Here is an 18,144-nt window from a genome sequence, read left to right as displayed (position 1 = left end):
GTTTAGATTGATATGGACTAGAACAAGATATAGAATTTCAATTTCTAGACTTAAAGTGTAAAATTAATTCCCAAACGTCTAGATCAATGTTATAATATACTCAAACCAATCTACTATGTTTAGATTTAGTGTTGCATTCAGCCTATTGATAGATTATATAGGCTTTTTTTTGGCATAAATCTAATCTAAATTACATCTAAATCATTCCAAATTTATATTCTAGATCTAGATCTAGTAGATATAGATCTTAAGAGTGCTAAATCAGAAGTTTTGTTTAGGTTGATCTACATCCTTATTCTAGTTCCATTTGAATGGGAAAATGCAAATAGCTCTGTTGATAACTTGCTGAGACATCGAAGTACAAGCACGATATCTGTTCATTTTTTAAAATTACAAATCAATGCTGAAAAATATCCAAAAAAACTCGTCTGACATTTTGAACATATCTGGTAGATGTAATGCCGTAATGTGTAATATATTTCTTTATCAATATCACAATCATTGAGGTGCCAAATGTCACGATCTCTTATATGCCTCTTACTACTGTCATGTTGAAGATGATCTTGACCTGAGTTGCACAACCAATGATTGCCGAGGATCTAGAAATCGTCAGTTGATAAGATGATCATTTAGAAGTTGCTAGTTGATAAGATGATCATCTAGAAGTTGCTATTTGATAAGATGATCTAAGTATATTACTAATATATTCAATGAAGAAACTTCTCCTCGTCTAATACAAAAACTTTAATTTAAAACTTTGAACAGCTATTCACAATAATTACAATGGTAACTGTAATTAAATAAAATAATTAATATATTTCTACTAGATTAGATGATCTACACAATATAACAATTTATGTCTTCTTCCTTTGAATTCCAACTCGAGACTAAAACAATTCACGTCTTATCCCTAACACAATCCACTCGAGACTGGCGAGAATATCTAGAATCTTTCAAACTTACAGCGTTACCACGTGACTAATATCTCCTTGCCGCTTGGTTAATCAATCTGACCAATAGAATACAGCTTAACGTACATAATTAACATTTCTGACCAATCACAATTATTCTAATAAATGGTTGCTATATACTTGGATATTCCCGAGCTAGCTGAAATCTTGGCGGCGAACCTTGAGACAAAAATAGACAATGTGTACGTGACAATCAATAATAGGCTATTAGTTTGTAACCAGTTTATTATTAATAGCAATGCCTGGTCGTGCGGTTAGCGTACTGAACTGATTATCTCGACGGTACTGGCTCATACCCTGCTCGCTGCCATCTTCCGTCGTGCAGCGAGAAGTTAATTATTTTTAACTTAGAAGTAGCATCCGAAACATGTATTGCCGAAGATTTTTTTTTACAACGGCAAATGAAACTTTGAAACATTATTAGTTTTGACCATCAAAATAAAATTATGTCTTGATTATTACTTGTGAATAGGCGGATTCGACAGGGATCCGACGGGGGCCGCCGCTGAGTTTGTGTGATATCACAAACTCTCTTTGTAATCTTGTTTCTTAAGATCTAAACGTGACTAATGGACGGTAAAAAAAAGCGTCTTTCTCTGTAATGATTGTTTAGAAACGATATTTTATAGCAAAATTTAGATATAAATTGCTTTCAAAAGAAAATTATTCCAAATAATGCTTTTTTTTTTTTGTTTGTTTGTTTTCCTTCTACAGGCGACTTCTTTGTTCCAACTGGACAATCATAATTTTCGTCTAAATTCTGAAGGTACTATTTGAAACATTTTCTAGCCTTAATTTCTGTCAATGTTTAAAATGAAAGAAAAATTGTGAGTCACAAAGATGCAAAGAATGAAATATGATTTACTGCTGTCACTATTAAAGCGGAGAAAAGATTCTGACAGAGAACTAAAATCATTCAAGGTTTTCTGGTAAACTGTTGCACACTGCCAGAGAGATAATTGAAATGATTTCAAATCAATGGGCACTTTCTCTTTTTTGATTGTCAAAACTGTTAAAGCGCAAACCTTAAAAAGCTTTTTTAGCAACTCTTATTTGTCAAAGGAAGTTAATTTTTGTAGGCAGGTGGAGTGATTAATTCCGTTAAACTCTCGCCTGAAGGCGTCCAAAAGCGCTGTTGGCCCTGGCCAGACGGTTATCAACTTCCCTTGAAAGTGAGGCGTCATTTGACACTAAAGCACCTAGATATATGAACCCTTCTTTATGGCTCTAATACATGGACACTATACAGAAAACAACTAAGACTTCTTCAGCTCTTTCACCAAAGATGCTTGCGCTCCATCATGGACATACGGTGGCAAGAGCGCACTACAAACAGCAATGTCCTTCCGAACGACTGTATGGACAGTATAGAGGGACTTCTTATGGTCCGACAGTTACGCTGGGCAGGGCACGTATCCGTATGGGAGACAAACGTATGCCAAAGGCAGTCTTTTTTTGGTGAGCTAAAAGTTGGTCGACGTAACAAAGGCGCCCCACGGAAACGCTTCAAAGACCAGCTTAGGCTTCAACTTTCCTTAGCTGACATAAGTGAGAGCACATGGTTGCATGAAGCCTCAGAACGACAAAGCTTGAGGTCACTCAAGAAGGCCGCGGGATACACATTTGAGACCAAAAGAAACCCGCTGCCGAGGACAAACGAAGACGGCGAAAACAAAATCTAAATCGACCACCTGCTGACAATGGTTATGCATGCCTTGGATGTGGCAAAATATGTAGGTCACAGCTGGGGCTGCGCAGCTACGGGAAATACTGCATTCCTCACTAATCTTCGGACTCGAAGACAAGCCTTATAATTTAATAAGTCTTGTCAATGTAAATGGCTGGCTAATTGCTAAAATTATTAGCTTATCAATTATTAAAGCATATCGAGTTAATCTTCAAATAGATTTTCTTAATATCAAATATATAAAAACTTTTTAAAGCCACTTGGTTAAAAAAATGGACTTTTACACATCTTTTAAACAGTAAAAAATTATCGCACTGTAAATTGTATAAATTAGTTTTGATGAATACTTATATACATACGTTGGAGTATTAAGGATTACAACTTTAGTAACTTGATACAGGGTTGATTTTGTTCGTTACGAGAGAACAAGAAAAACATTTTTTTTAAATACTCTTTAGAAAAAAAAATACCTCTTTTATACAGCTTATAGAGCAATTATTTTGCTTGTAATAAGTAATAAATGTTAGATTTTTTTAAAGGAACATTTTTTACCCCACCTCATTCCCCCATCCCCCTCTCCGAGAAAGAATCCTGGTTAAGTTAAGTGAATGTATATATCTACTACACTAAGTAATACTCTAATGAAATGCTTCTAGATCTAGACCTAGAAGATGAGCAAAATGTTCCTGAACATTAATTTTTTATACTCTTCAATAATATAATAAGATATAGCCGAAATACCCTAAAACGTATAGTCCGATAAAGATAAATATTTTTTCGATCTCTAGCCAAATGTAATTTTTTTTATTACTTTAAAAAATTATAATCGTCAAAATAGTTTTCCGACGTTGCCAACGAATTTGTAATACTCGTTTCCCTACGATATACAACTGTCAACCACTTTCACAACCACCCAAGCAATCCCTGTATAGAGGTTTATAACAACTGGTTGGGCTATCTCCTTCATGATATGGAGATGTGACGACTGTCGGCTACGTCCATGATGACCAGATGATGCTGTAACTGGTTGCTACGTCTGACGAGAGAAGTCCAAGTTTTATCTTCCCTCAGACATCGGACCTTAAAGCTGATCTGCCTGGTCAACTGGAGTCCTAGCTGACCTGCATAAAGGGGTGTTTCAGAGGCGTCGATGGAGTGTAGCAGGTAATTCGTTGGCTGGAGAACTGTAACAGGAGGTGCTGAACCTCTTGGTATCCGGAGCAAAACATAGCCTTTCCACGGAGTTCGGTGTACACGCTGTAATCAAGGTAATCATTATATTAAATTATTTTCGTACGCTATAGATCTATCTAGATCTAACGGTCAAGTCTGGACTTCGCTGCCACGTTTCCATTTATCTGTCTTTACGTTTATAAGTTAGGGACTCAAGATCACTTTATAAACTGAATTGAAAGATCATGTAATAGTTCTGTCAATTATTCGTCATCATTGCCACTTGCACTTTTACGGGACACCAGTGTCATGAAGCTGGAATTGGTAATGCTAGTCAAGATATCTATACATTGGACTGACTCCAAAACATCGATAGAGATCTACAACTGTACATTCATTTAGTCAGAGTATAGCTTTCCATCGACTTGTTGAGAACTCATTCGTTTTTTTTTATACTTAGAGGTACTTGGTATATGAGTGATCGTTACTAGTGTTTACAATCTATCTTGATAGATCTTTTGTGTATTTAAAAATCTGCAAGATAAATGCAGATAGTCGTCCTACGACAAGTAGATCACCTATCAGACGCTAGATATCTTATCTAGTACGCCAAGACCCACTTTGTGGAGTAAGCCTGGTATACGTTTAAGAGAATTAGTATAGTATCTTATTTTATCTTATATATTGTTATGACTTTGCCATGCGCACCGCCATCCAAGATAGTGCAGAAAGAAGGTGCGCACTATCAGTGACCAGACAAGTCGGATGTTGACATAAGAGACTAACGATTTCCGACCAAGTAGAGAGCCAATATGGAGATGCTGTACTCAAGGCAGATGCCCTTTGTGTTTGTCATGTCTCTATGTAAATAAACGTCTATGTCCTCGTTGAGTTGCCTCACTTAAGTTATTACAATTGGTGTCAGAAGTGGGATTATAGGCAACTCAACGAGAGGAGGTAGGATTTACAATGGCAGCTTTGAAACCATTAGACCAACTCTCGGTTAGAGAGCTTAGGAAGGAACTTCGTAACCGATATGAGATAATTGGTGGTACCAAGGAGGTGCTTACAGCTCGTCTCCGGCAAGCCTTGATTGATGAAGACGAAGATCCGGAGACCTACCTATTTGAAATTGAACCGGAGATTTATGAGCTTATTGGCAAGATAAATGAAGGTATTGATGAAATGTGTGAACAAATTAACAGTATGGGGAAAAAGGTAGATAAAATGATGTCTCGGGTAGACTCGTTGGTAAAGGAGCAGTTGCCTGTAGACTCGTTGGTAAAGAAGTTGCGTGGTCAAGACTGTGGCTGCACAAACAGTGGTGACGGAGACGCTGGGAATTGGAGCGCCGTCTGTGTCTGTGTTGTGGGCAAGTCTTGTGGTTGTGACTTTCAAGACGAGAAACGTGACAACGATTGCTTTGATGATCTCAATTAGATGTACCGAATCGAACGGAAAGAGACAAATGAAGAAACTGAAGACTGTTACGTGCCTGAAGCGTTTGTTCCTGTTGTTCCTGTTACCAGTACCTTAACTGAAGTCTGTTATGTGCCTGAAGCGTTTGTTCCTGTTGTACCTGTTACCAGCACCTCAATGAGCCGGGCGGAGCAAGACAACGTTGGGTCTGCGTTCAAGCCTGATGCTATGGACCTTAAAGACCTCTGCCTATCTGTCGGTGCTCATGAGGGAAATTCGAAGCTTGACAACTGCATCCAGAAGTTAAGCATGAACTGTACCTGCGGCGCATCACACATAGAATTTAGATGCCAAGAAAACCACCAACAGGGCATATGTACTTCTACCATCATCATCGACATTGGCATAGATGAATGTCAATCAAACCACTCTAAATCTGAGCTGTCAAGAGGAAGACATTTTCCACTTGAACCTGAAGAGACCTATCTTCTGGACGTAAGACTGTTGTCTGAGGATGACTGCGGTGCATTGGACTTTGCTTGCAACGTGGCTGCAGGCGAACCTGCAGCTCCCTTGAGAGGCGTCTGTCGAGAAGGTCTGCTGAGACAGCGTGTCAGATCAACGGCTGTGCTGAAGAAAACAGTGCTCGACCCTATCTCTTTGTGTGGCAAACGGCCACGTCATTATCGCAACAACAGCCTGGTCAACTGGAGAAAGAGAAAGCGGCACTGGAGGAAAACAATGCGGATGGCCTCGTGGGGAACACGCTCCCTGCCGCCTGTGGCTCCCACTGATCGACCTCCACCTGAACTGTCAAACCTCAGCTGCAGTGTTTCTTTTCGGGACGAAAAGTGCTAAGACGGGGGCAATGTTATGACTTTGCCATGCGCACCGCCATCCAAGATAGTGCAGAAAAAAGGTGCGCACTATCAGTGACCAGACAAGTCGGATGTTGACATAAGAGACTAACGATTTCCGACCAAGTAGAGAGCCAATATGGAGATGCTGTACTCAAGGCAGATGCCCTATATGTTTGTCATGTCTCTATGTAAATAAACGTCTATGTCCTCGTTGAGTTGCCTCACTTAAGTTATTACAATATAATACAGACGTTACTTCAAAAAAGAAGATGATTACGTCCTACGCGTCATGCATTCAGTCATGCATATTAATCAATGAATTAAATTCTGCCAAGTCACTTGATTTCCTGGCTAGCTCAGGCAACCCATTCCATACTCTAACAGCACTAGGGAAGAAGGAGCATTTGTACAAATTTGTCCTAGCATATAGAATTTATCAGTAGCGTTTCGACCTCACTGGATGTGTTGCGCTGAACAAAGTTTCAGTATACAAATGACATTGAATTTATTATTTGGTTGTTTATTTGTGGCGTCAATGGGCTATGTTGGACTAGTCCGTTTCGTTTCTTTGATTAAAAACTTAAATCACAAATTGGGCCGGAAGTTGCTTTTTTCCATATATATCTTTGCATTTTTCAGTTCTCTTTTTAAATTAAACTAACATTGTTATGCTATAATTTTAAGTGTGTCTGATAGAGAAAAATATTCTGCACAAAAATACGGGTAGTTGGGATATAGAGGCTATACAAATAAAAGACCTGAATCTAGCGTGTGAAACTAGACATTTACAGTACTTTATTTGATGAGTATTTTACCCAAGATCTGTGTTGTTTTTTTTAGGACTAGCTTATTTCAAGTACCCGGCATTTTCCGATACACAATTTCATACACAAAATAATTGTTGAAAAAAAATTGTAGTGATTTTAAACTTTAAATGATTACTTAAAAAGGTGTTACTCTAATCAATTTTGAATATTTGTTTGTTATGAATGTCACTGTTTATTTTGTGTCTGTTCTAGTTTCTTAAATGTTTCTTGAGAAAGGGGTCGTTTTTTCTCCTAATGGGTATATCTGATTTCTCCAAGCAGCCTTTCTAAAATATTTGTCCTAAATAATGCTATGTTTATAAACGAAAAATCGCATGGCTGCATTATGATGAATGTACGTGTTAATTCAATATATTTTATATTACTAGGTATCTATAAATAACTGCATAAATAGACGTAAGTTTCTTTTTTTTTCTGTTAGACAAAGTCATATGGCAAATTTTTGTTTATATCCTAATTCTAAAAAGGAATAATAATAGAATTATACAGTAAAAATAATCACAAAGTTTTTTTGTTATTTTTAATAGTTTTGAAAGTCTAACTGATAAGATTACAAAGAGAGTTTGTGTTTTTGCAAATGTACACAAGGTACACTATGAGTCAGTCCATCTCTTCTAATTGTTTAGCAATGAGTGTAAAAAATGTAGGCTTCGATATTTTTAGCCTGAATTTAAGAAGTTACAAACTTCAAACAACTAATATATTGCCTCTTCCATAAAACTTTGTATTTTAAAAAAAATGTATCCAATGCTCGAAATCCTGCTTGTATACTTAGACCCTATATGAATCGATCCGGTATCAATGTATTAAGTAGCAATAACGACGCAAAAAAAAAAATTAAATGAAAGAAGATTGAGATATACATATATTTTTGTGACGGTACGCACCGGTACGGGGTACCGGCACCTTTTTTTCAATGTCGGGAAAAATTATTCCTTTTTTTTTGTATTTCAACGTTAATTGTTAATTTATTAGTATTTTAAAGTTATTAAATCTATCACTAAGTACATCATCTATTTTTTTTTTACAAAAAAAAATCACTTTATATATGTACTAGACATATGTTACCCGCGACCCGCGGGTCTTTATTTGCGCATTACTGTCGATATAGTCACTGAGAGTGTTTGTAAACAATTAAACGAAATAATAATGTAATAAGTAAAGCGAATATGTCAGTGTAAAAATAGTGTGAATGAAGCTATCAGATCAAAATAGCTAATAGGGGAAAATCCATTTTTTTTAAAATTAAAACATTTGCTTTTGAATAATCTAGTGGATTGGATTTAGATGTATGTTAAACATAGCTAATGATCCTTTCACGTTATTTCTCTTTCGCTACGAAAATAAAATTAGTTTTGCGAAAATGGTTTACCCGAAGTCGATACATTCTTATCTATTAAAAACGAAAAGAGCGATAGCTTTGTTAAATGAATGGGATTATAAAGTGACCAATTAAACGAAATAATTTTTAGTACGCGATTCATGAATGAATATAGATCTAGGCCTATCTCACCTCGGCTTCGCAGCTTTCGTAAACGAATGTAGATTTAGAAAACCAAATTTGAATGTTTATTTGATCAAAATATGAAATGAATGGACTTTAATTAATATATTTATACGTTAAAATAGTTGGATTAGAGTTTTAGATCTAGGGATGGGATTATAAAGTAACAATAAAACGAAATAATTTTTAGTACGCGATTCATGAATGAATATAGATCTAGGCCTTTAACTCGGCTTCGCAGCTTTCGTAGATTAATGTAGCTTTAGAAAACCAAATTTGAATGTTTATTTGATCAAAATATGAAATGAATGGACTTTAATTAATATGTTTATGTGTTAAAGTATAAAACTATCTGTGCGAAGAGAAGTTTTATCATCTTAGAGTTGAATTAGAGTTTTAGATCTAGGGATGGGATTATAAAGTAAACAATTAAACGAATTAATATTTAGTACGCGATTCATTACTGAATTGTCTAATGAAAGAATGTTCGTCAGGAAATCTGTAATCACAGATATAAGGAACTAATTAATGTAAAAAATGCTTTTGAAACACAAAATTGAAGGTTAATTTTATTATATAATGAAATCAATGGATCTTCTTTTGTCTTTTCATGTGTCAAAGTAAAAAACTATCTGCGCAAAGTGTATTTCTTAAAATTAGATCTAGGTCTAAATCCTTTCTATCTTTTCTCATGTCAACATTGTAGACATGGCCTAGATCCATAAAATACTATAGATGTAATAGAGTCGGACAACTTTATTTTTTTTTAGGGTCTTAAGTTTGTTTTAGGGCTACAATACATACACTACGGTCTAAGTTGGTACCCAAGGAACATTCCTGCCTAGTTTTATCAAGATTGGTCAAGCGGTTTTGATGTCTATAAGTAACATACATACATACATACCCCTCACATTCTACTTTATAATATAGATATATGTATACTTTGAATACAGCTTACTTTCAGTCGACATGCCGTATTATTAACAACACCTATATGTGAAAGTCTCAATTATTTAGAGTCTTAGACAGTCATTATTTTAGACTAGATTTAAGTAGAGTCTAGTCCTAGATATAGTAGGCCTATTACTACAAAAAAATAATAATAATAATCAGTCATTAGACATATCATTAGCAATTTTATTATTAGGTCTAGGCATTGAAAAGTAAATCTATTAATAAACTATAATAGATCTAAGTCTAAGTACTAACGTATTAAATAAGTAGAAGTATTATAATGAATATTTGTATAGATATAGATTGACTAGATTATAGATAGATCTATAGATAGGCCTAGATCTCTAGTCTAGTAGATAAAGTATAGAGTAGGCTATAGTAAATGTATTACAGTATTATTAGATCTATGTCTATATCTAATAATTAATAAACTTTAGTCTTTAGTAATATCTAGACTTTATTCTAATAAAAACTGACTATATGCATAGAATAGGCTAGACTCGGCAATCTAATCTCAAGATAGATTCTATACTATTAGGCCTACTAGATCTATTCGATTTATATATATAGATCTAGTCATCTAGACTAGAATTAGACTATAGATCTAAATATACTAATGGAGAGATGATATACGGTGTTAGCTAATAGCGTTGCGCAAGAAACGAACCTGGGTTTTTCTAAACTAATAATAATAACCTTTACTATTCGTGAAGAATTTTGATTCACATTGTGCATTACACATAAAAATGTATCTATATAATTCTCTTCATGGCTCAATAAATTTGACACCAAAACGTAAAGGAAAGATCACTCTTTTATTTCTAAAAGTCGGACAAGAGTTACCCCACGTAACTTTAGGGCTAAAAAAAGAAGGGGGGAGGAGAACAAATAATATTCACCCGTCACTGAATAGCAGGGCTGGACTTAGCCATTTTGACCAAGAAGTCTTGGAAAGATCACTCTTTTATTTCTGCAAGTCGGACTAGAGTTATCCCACGTAAAAAAAAGAGGGGGGGGGAACAAATAATCTACTCTGTATTCACCCGTCACTTAATAGTAGGGCCGGACTAAACCATGATGGGGCCCTATGCGAAACGGATTTGGCGGGGCCAAGTTTGGGTAGGGATACGGCTAATTAGTGAAAATTAATAGTTTGTATTAGAAAATAAATTCGTCTTTGCATTTTATTCATTCTTTACTACGTACAGAATTACTTTACGAGCCTTGCGTGTAGAGAAGTCATACAGTATATCATAAAAATTATATTTCTTACCTATATCACGCTCAATAGCAAGAATTACCAAATGTTTCAATCAATCTACGAGAATTGTTGACCTCAATTAATTCTTCATTACTTTGAGGCGCGAGAAGCTTCTTTCACCAGATTCCACAATTACGGGTATTGCATAATGCCGTTTATTATCGCCCGTAGGATTGGCGTTTTCCATATTGAGTGACACCCCAAAATGACAATTTTTGTATATATATTTCAGGAGAATTGTATGAGTTTTCAAAAGATTTTAATAATTTCCGGAGATTTCCAGGATCTCCTGGTAAATGAGGAGGCGCGGTAAATCTGTTATAAGTTATAAAATGGTTTAATTTAATAATTTACACCTAGAATTAGCGCGGATCCAATGACAGTGCGGGGCCCACTGCTGCAGTGGCCTAAGGCCGGCCCTTCATAATAGCGGTGTATGCTACGCTGTGGGTCGACTAGTATATTATAATAGGAAAAAAATGATACAACAACACAAAAAATATTTCACAGTGATGAAAAAACAACAACTAGATCTTGTTAGTTGTTTTCTACATAGGTTTTTATTTCAATTCTCTCTCTCTCTCTCTTTCTCTCTCTCTCTCATCTCTCTTTGTCTTCTGTTTCTTTTTCTCTCATTCTCTCGTCTTTGTCTCCCTATTTCTTTCTTGAAAACAAAAAGAGCATAAAATTGACATTTATGTTTTTATTTTCTTAAACAGATCAAAATGAAGATACAGATTTAAAAGAAGAGTTAAGGCTTAGTTTTTTGAGATGTAAAAAGAATCCAGGTCACAAGAAGTTTATACCGACAGATTGTTTCACGTTAAATCACCTCCCGGAAACACTACAAAATGCTGACATTTATGATTTAATTAAAAATATTTCAAATCTGACAGTTCAAGTAATTGTCAGATATGTTAGCCATTGTAGGCCTAACTTTTGGCCCCGAACAACGAGACCTTTTCCATTTTATCAGATGATTGGTTCATCATGTTTAAGAGCTGCAAGTGGTTTTATTAATGAAATTTATAAATGTACAAATAGAAAGTGTCCTTGTCAAAGTTGTCAACATTCCGACACACCTAGTACAGAGTACTGGGGAATATTGTTAAATACTGCAACTCATGTTGTGTTCGATGAAATGGAGGCTAGACGCACATCTATTATATTATACTACGACAGCGAGGAAACTCCGGGGATCTCTCTTAACAACATTACTTGTGTTCATGCCAGTACAGAAACAGATTTGTGTCAATTAAAATGTGTGACATGTGATAAAAATTTAGGAGATAAACTATACCAGGATTGGAAAAAGTTTTATTTTTCATGGGATGAAGTTCACAACAAATATAGGGAGTCTAGAGATGTAGAGAAAGCTTGTTTTATTGTTTCACATCCTCATGGGTGTAGTAAACAGATCAGTTTTGGTAAATGGTATGAAAAAATCATGTGTAATAACGATTACAATTGCAGGTTTACCTACAGAACCGCTACATGCCCTGGCACTAGTGGAGCCATAGTCTGTGTGTTAGGTTATGGAAGTGAGTTTTGGAATCAAATTCCACACGCTGGAACTACACCTACTTCTAGACTTAACTTCAGTGGAGAAGGAGAAATCTGGAGTGACGCGTGACGAAATAAACTATTTCATAAACAAAAAAATGTCAACAAAAATCCTGAAAGTATTTTTTTTATATTTATAACTGTGTTGGGGGCGTAATAGGCTTAACTGTTGTTTTTTTTTTTTTTTTAAAGGAAACCTCAGAATTTGCGCTATTCAGTTTTAGCTTTATCATCATAGGAATCCTTGGGCTTTATGCCTCTTTTCTTTGCCTCTTTTTTGGGCTTTATATGCCTCTTTTAAGGGCCATCTTGCCTCTTTTGTGGGCTTTTTTTTTTTTTTTTTTTTTAATATGTTTTTATTTGTAAGTTATCATAATTCACAAGTATTAAATCATAAACAATTGAAAAGTGATTAACCTAAAAATATAATAACAGTAATAGAAATATTATTTAATATCAAAGACATACTACCTAACCAATGAACCCCCTAAAGACAGAAAAATGATACAAGTATACTCTACTCCAGAACAATCAACACAATATCAGATATCCCTGACCCCCAAAACCCTATTTCTGAAAAACTACATGAGCATTATACAGGTATATGAAAATCAAACTAGATAATTCTCTACCCTAAAGTCCATTATTTTTCTAAATGTTAATTCCAAGTGATTAGGATCAAACACCTTATTATTATGTAGACATTTGAGCCAGGTAGCCCAAACAAGATTCCTGTATTCGGAAACAATAATCAAGTTAAAGTTATGTATCATTTTATTTTTTAGTTTTGGCAGCTTGTTTAAAATAATAGACAAGTTAACATTTACATAATTGCCACAGTTTGCTTCCAATAGGTCCATTACAGTACTTCTAACTTGAAGGAATAATGGACATTCCAAATACATGTGTTTTTCGTTATCAGCATTTTCAAGGTGGCATAATATACATTCACGGTCATTTGCCCGTCTTCTAGCCATAGGGGTCATCCCAAAGATAAGTCTATAACTAATCTCTCTAGCTTTTGGTGGGATATGTTTACTGTGTAGGTTTATGAATGTGTCCTTGAATTCTGTCACCCCAAGAACTCTCCCCCACTTAATCCTATTCACTAGGCTTTCCTGTAACAGCTTTTTAAGTGTTGTGTATGATTCTTTGGTTTTGTTGTGTATTAAATGTTCATTACCAGGTAAAACTCTTGAAATAGATCTGTAAAATGGATGAGTGACTGTACCAAAATAGTGAGGAGTATCATTGTGTATTGGAAGAAGACTACTTAATCTTAAACCATAATAGTAAATTGTCAAGGGAAAGTTTGTTGGGTTTCTAACTACTTGACCTACAAATTTTAGCCTTAGCGACTGTATTTTTGTTTTAACATCTTGCAAGTTTATCCCCCCATCCTCTTTGTTTTGAATGAGTGTAGTGTGCTTAATGCTCCTAATAGTGTTTTTAAATATAAAGCTTCTAATTAACTTGTTCAGCTTGTTTATGAATTTAGGAGGTGGCTCTATAATGTTAGCTAAATAGACAATCTTTGGAATGACCAAACTATTTATCAATACAGCTCTACCAAATATTGTAGAACCTGTGTGCTGATAAAGTTTAATTAAGTTTGAGGCTTTGACAAAAATATTCTCCCACTGGTCTTTACAATAGAACAAAGGATTACAGGTATAGACAATACCACAAATCTTGATTTTATCAACAATTCTGAAAGCGCAATTCTCTTTGAATTTCCATTTCCCTAGTCCCATTACAGAGGATTTATTTATATTTATTTTTGAACCACTAGCTTCTCCGAAAAGTGTAAATTTCTTTAGTATATTCTTAATATCTTGCTCTGAAGATGGAAAAAAGGTTGTATCATCCGCATAGGCTTTGACTTTGATGGTTGAGAAGGAACGACCCGGTATATTTATCCCAATAATGGATGGGTCAGATCTTACAGATTCCAAGAAGGGTTCCAAGCAAAGGATATACAAGAAGGGGGATAAGGGACAGCCCTGTCTGACAGACCTTTGTATGAGGATACTCCTACTGAGAGAATGATTAATTATCAATCTACTTGTTGCATTGGTATAGACAAGCTTTATATATCTGATTAACAGGGAACTTATTTTACATTTCTCAAGCACCTTGAAAAGGAAGCTATGGCTTACTCGGTCAAAGGCTTTTTCTTGATCTACAGATAAAAGAGACACATTGAGGTTTTTATCCTTACTGTACATGATAAAATCCCGTAAAAAATGCGTCATGCCGTCAATGTTTCTGTCCGGGATACAACAGTACTGGTCATGTCCGATAAGTTGGTTTATGAGTGGTTTCATTCTTAGGAAAATCATTTTTGTGAGAAGTTTATAGTCCGTGTTGAGAAGTGAAATGGGCCTATAGTCGCTAGGTGAAGTGTTATTTTCAGATTTCTTAGGTAAAAGTGTGATGTATGCTTCGTTAAAATTTGGAGGAAAATGTCCCAGTTTAATGGCGTCGCTATATAGTCGCAGTAAGAGAGGACCAAGCAGGGGGAAGAAGGTTTTATAGAGTTCAAATGTCAAGCCATCTGGACCGGGTGATTTATTGTTCTTAGTCGAGTCCAGGGCAGTCCTGAGTTCGTCTAGCGTAAATGCACTCCCTAAAAGATCTTCATCTGTCTTGTCCAGCTGGTTGCAAAATTTTAGAAAATTATCTTGAGCATCAGTATATACTGGCTCTTCACTGTACATAGTAGTGAAGTGTTTTGTAAAAATATTCTTAATATCTTCATAATCATCTACTTTATTCCCCTCACTATCTATGATGTTGCTTATTATTTTACTTGATTGTACATTCTGTTCAAACGATAGGAATAGTTTACTAGGACCTTCATTACTTAAGTAATTTTTACACCTAATCTCAGCACCCCTATAAGTATACTTTATTACCAGCCAACAGTGTCAAGGGATGGTACTGTTAGGAAAATTACACATCAATATCACCCGTAATATGGGGATGTGATCGAACGCCTTCGAAGACCAGATACTGAGTGTTGTAGAGTTCAGCATAGCAATTCAGTCGGTTACTGTTAGTTTCACAGTGAAGTTACACCGGTACTGTCAGTCAATTCAGTCGGTTACTGTTAGTTTCACAGTGAAGTTACACCGGTACTGTCAGTCAATTCAGTCGGTTACTGTTAGTTTCACAGTGAAGTTCCACCGGTACTGTCAGTCAATTCAGTCGGTTACTGTTAGTTTCACAGTGAAGTTACACCGGTACTGTCAGTCAATTCAGTCGGTTACTGTTAGTTTCACAGTGAAGTTCCACCGGTACTGTCAGTCAATTCAGTCGGTTACTGTTAGTTTCACAGTGAAGTTACACCGGTACTGTCAGTCAATTCAGTCGGTTACTGTTAGTTTCACAGTGAAGTTCCACCGGTACTGTCAGTCAATTCAGTCGGTTACTGTTAGTTTCACAGTGAAGTTCCACCGGTACTGTCAGTCAATTCAGTCGGTTACTGTTAGTTTCACAGTGAAGTTCCACCGGTACTGTCAGTCAATTCAGTCGGTTACTGTTAGTTTCACAGTGAAGTTCCACCGGTACTGTCAGTCAATTCAGTCGGTTACTGTTAGTTTCACAGTGAAGTTCCACCGGTACTGTCAGTCAATTCAGTCGGTTACTGTTAGTTTCACAGTGAAGTTCCACCGGTACTGTCAGTCAATTCAGTCGGTTACTGTTAGTTTCACAGTGAAGTTCCACCGGTACTGTCAGTCAATTCAGTCGGTTACTGTTAGTTTCACAGTGAAGTTCCACCGGTACTGTCAGTCAATTCAGTCGGTTACTGTTAGTTTCACAGTGAAGTTCCACCGGTACTGTCAGTCAAGTGTGAAGCAGTACGACTCCTGGAGTAGACAGAGTTGCACAGACTCTTACAAACACTTATGTTGATTGATTTATTAATGGACTATATTAAGGGGAAAAATGAAATTACATTGGCCGAAGTAGACTAGCTATTGTGTTTTGAGTGTTTTATAAATTGTTTACACTTTAATTGCATAGAGCCGTGTAGGCAGCTTTAACTTTGGTGAAAAGGTTGATAGAACCTACAATAAGATCGTTCGTAAATGTTTAATTATGCCTGTTCGTTTATTAATACTTGTTTACGTTTGCAAAATATGTATTGCTATAAATTTCCAGGAAAACACTCAACAGGTTAATGATAATATAGATAAGGATTTAATAATTAAATAAAGAACACACACAAACCACAGAATGTCAATTTGTTCTAGATCTAGTTTGATTCAACGAAATAAGCCGGCATCTACTATCATGTCTCCATTTCCTCCTGTCCCTTGTTCCACACTGGTGTGGAACAGTGCCTAGTGTATGTTTCTATGTGTATGTATATGTTTGTGTATGTATGTATATATGCATGGGCGTAGCCAGGATTTTTTTTCGGGGGGGGGGGGGATCGCGAAAAATTTTTTAAAATGTATTTATGTGTGTGTGTGTGTGTGTACATAATCTTTATTACATTCTGAACCTTCATTCTTTCAGAAGACGTTTATTGTGCCCTAGAATAGGTTCTTCCATGAGTTAGTGGAAAAATTGTAGATTCCCCGCCATTGCCAGCTATGGGGGTCTGGGGGAACGCTAGGAGCTCCCCCAGCGAAGCCAAGCACTATTTCTGATATTGAAAGCCAAAAAAATGCATATTCTGAGCACTGGCGGATCCAGAACTTTGGAGTGGGGGGGGGCGATTTTTTTCCAAACCTTAACGCCCAGTAAACCCTAACCCTATGCATAAACGTGCGTACAGCATATATATATATATATATATATATATATATATATATATATATATATATATATATATATATATATATATATATATATATATATATATATATATATATATATATATATATATATATATATTCGATATATGATAATAAAATAAGACTGTTTCTCAATCTTCGGCGAAAAAAACTGAAAAAAAAAACCAGTCTTTCTCTTGCAAGCTTGGGGGTCTGGGAGAGCGCTTTAAGCTTCTTCAGTGGGGTTTGGGGCGAAGCCCCGACGCCCAAAAGCGTTTTCTTGCATTTTTCTCTGCAGAAACGCATTCTTCTGACATCTACAGCTCATTATTTATCAGTGGGGTTCGGGGCGAAGCCCCGACGCCAAAAGCGTTTTCTTGCATTTTTCACGGCTGAAACGCATACTTCTGAATCTACAGCTCATTATTTATTAGTGGGGTTTGGGGCTAAGCCCCGACTCCAAAAGCGTTTTCTTGCATTCTCCTGACTTGTACAGTTCATTACCTATTAGTGGTGTTCGGGGCGAAGCCCCGACGCCAAAAGCGTTTTCTTGCATTTTTCACGGCTGAAACGCATTCTTCTGACATCTACAGCTCATTATTTATTAGTGGGGTTTGGGGCGAAGCCCCGACTCCAAAAGCGTTTTCTTGCATTCTTCACTGCAGAAACGCATTCTCCTGACATCTACAGCTTATTATTCATCAATGAGGTTCGGGACGAAACCTCGACGCTAAAAGCGTTTTCTGGCATTCTTCACCGCAGTAACGCATTCTCTTGACCTTCAGCTCATTATTCATTCTATTATAAAGTGCCTTTTGAATAATGAGAAAAATATTCTAATATGAATTTATAGTCCCTTAATAGATTGCAAATAAAACCGATTTGTTCTTTGAAAAGATTAGATACCCCACATATTTAGATTAAGGTTTTCAGGATCGCCGCCGAAAAAAAAAATTCGATTAATAATATTCAATAAAATTCTAGCATAAATTGTGAGTTATAGTCCTAAATTTATTTAACTAGAAAAATATGAGATAGAGTAAAGGTTGGAAAAAGTCGACTAGGAAAAGATTATCTGGCTTTTCAACTCATCTCAACCGTGACTGTTATATTGAAAAATTTCGTTTGAATTATAACT

The 18,144-nt window shown here is 35.9% G+C and overlaps 1 protein-coding gene across 4 annotated transcripts in view; it reads left to right on the top strand.

Annotated features, from left to right (window-relative positions):
- The window catches only part of LOC129928090 (uncharacterized), a 31,132-nt gene extending 18,802 nt beyond the window's left edge, over positions 1–12,330 (top strand). For all 4 annotated transcript variants that reach the window (XM_056040565.1, XM_056040567.1, XM_056040566.1 and 1 more), the window contains exons 4-5: positions 1,686–1,737; positions 11,376–12,330. In XM_056040565.1, coding sequence (XP_055896540.1) covers positions 1,686–1,737; positions 11,376–12,289 — 966 coding nt within the window. In that variant the 3' untranslated portion in view covers positions 12,290–12,330. The remainder of the gene's footprint in view (positions 1–1,685; positions 1,738–11,375) is intronic.
- Positions 12,331–18,144: the final 5,814 nt, after the last annotated feature.

This window comes from Biomphalaria glabrata, chromosome 9 (genome assembly GCF_947242115.1).
Source record: "Biomphalaria glabrata chromosome 9, xgBioGlab47.1, whole genome shotgun sequence".
Taxonomy (NCBI): domain Eukaryota; kingdom Metazoa; phylum Mollusca; class Gastropoda; family Planorbidae; genus Biomphalaria; species Biomphalaria glabrata.
Note: the sequence above shows the minus strand (reverse complement) of the source record. Positions and strands in the feature narration are given on the sequence as shown.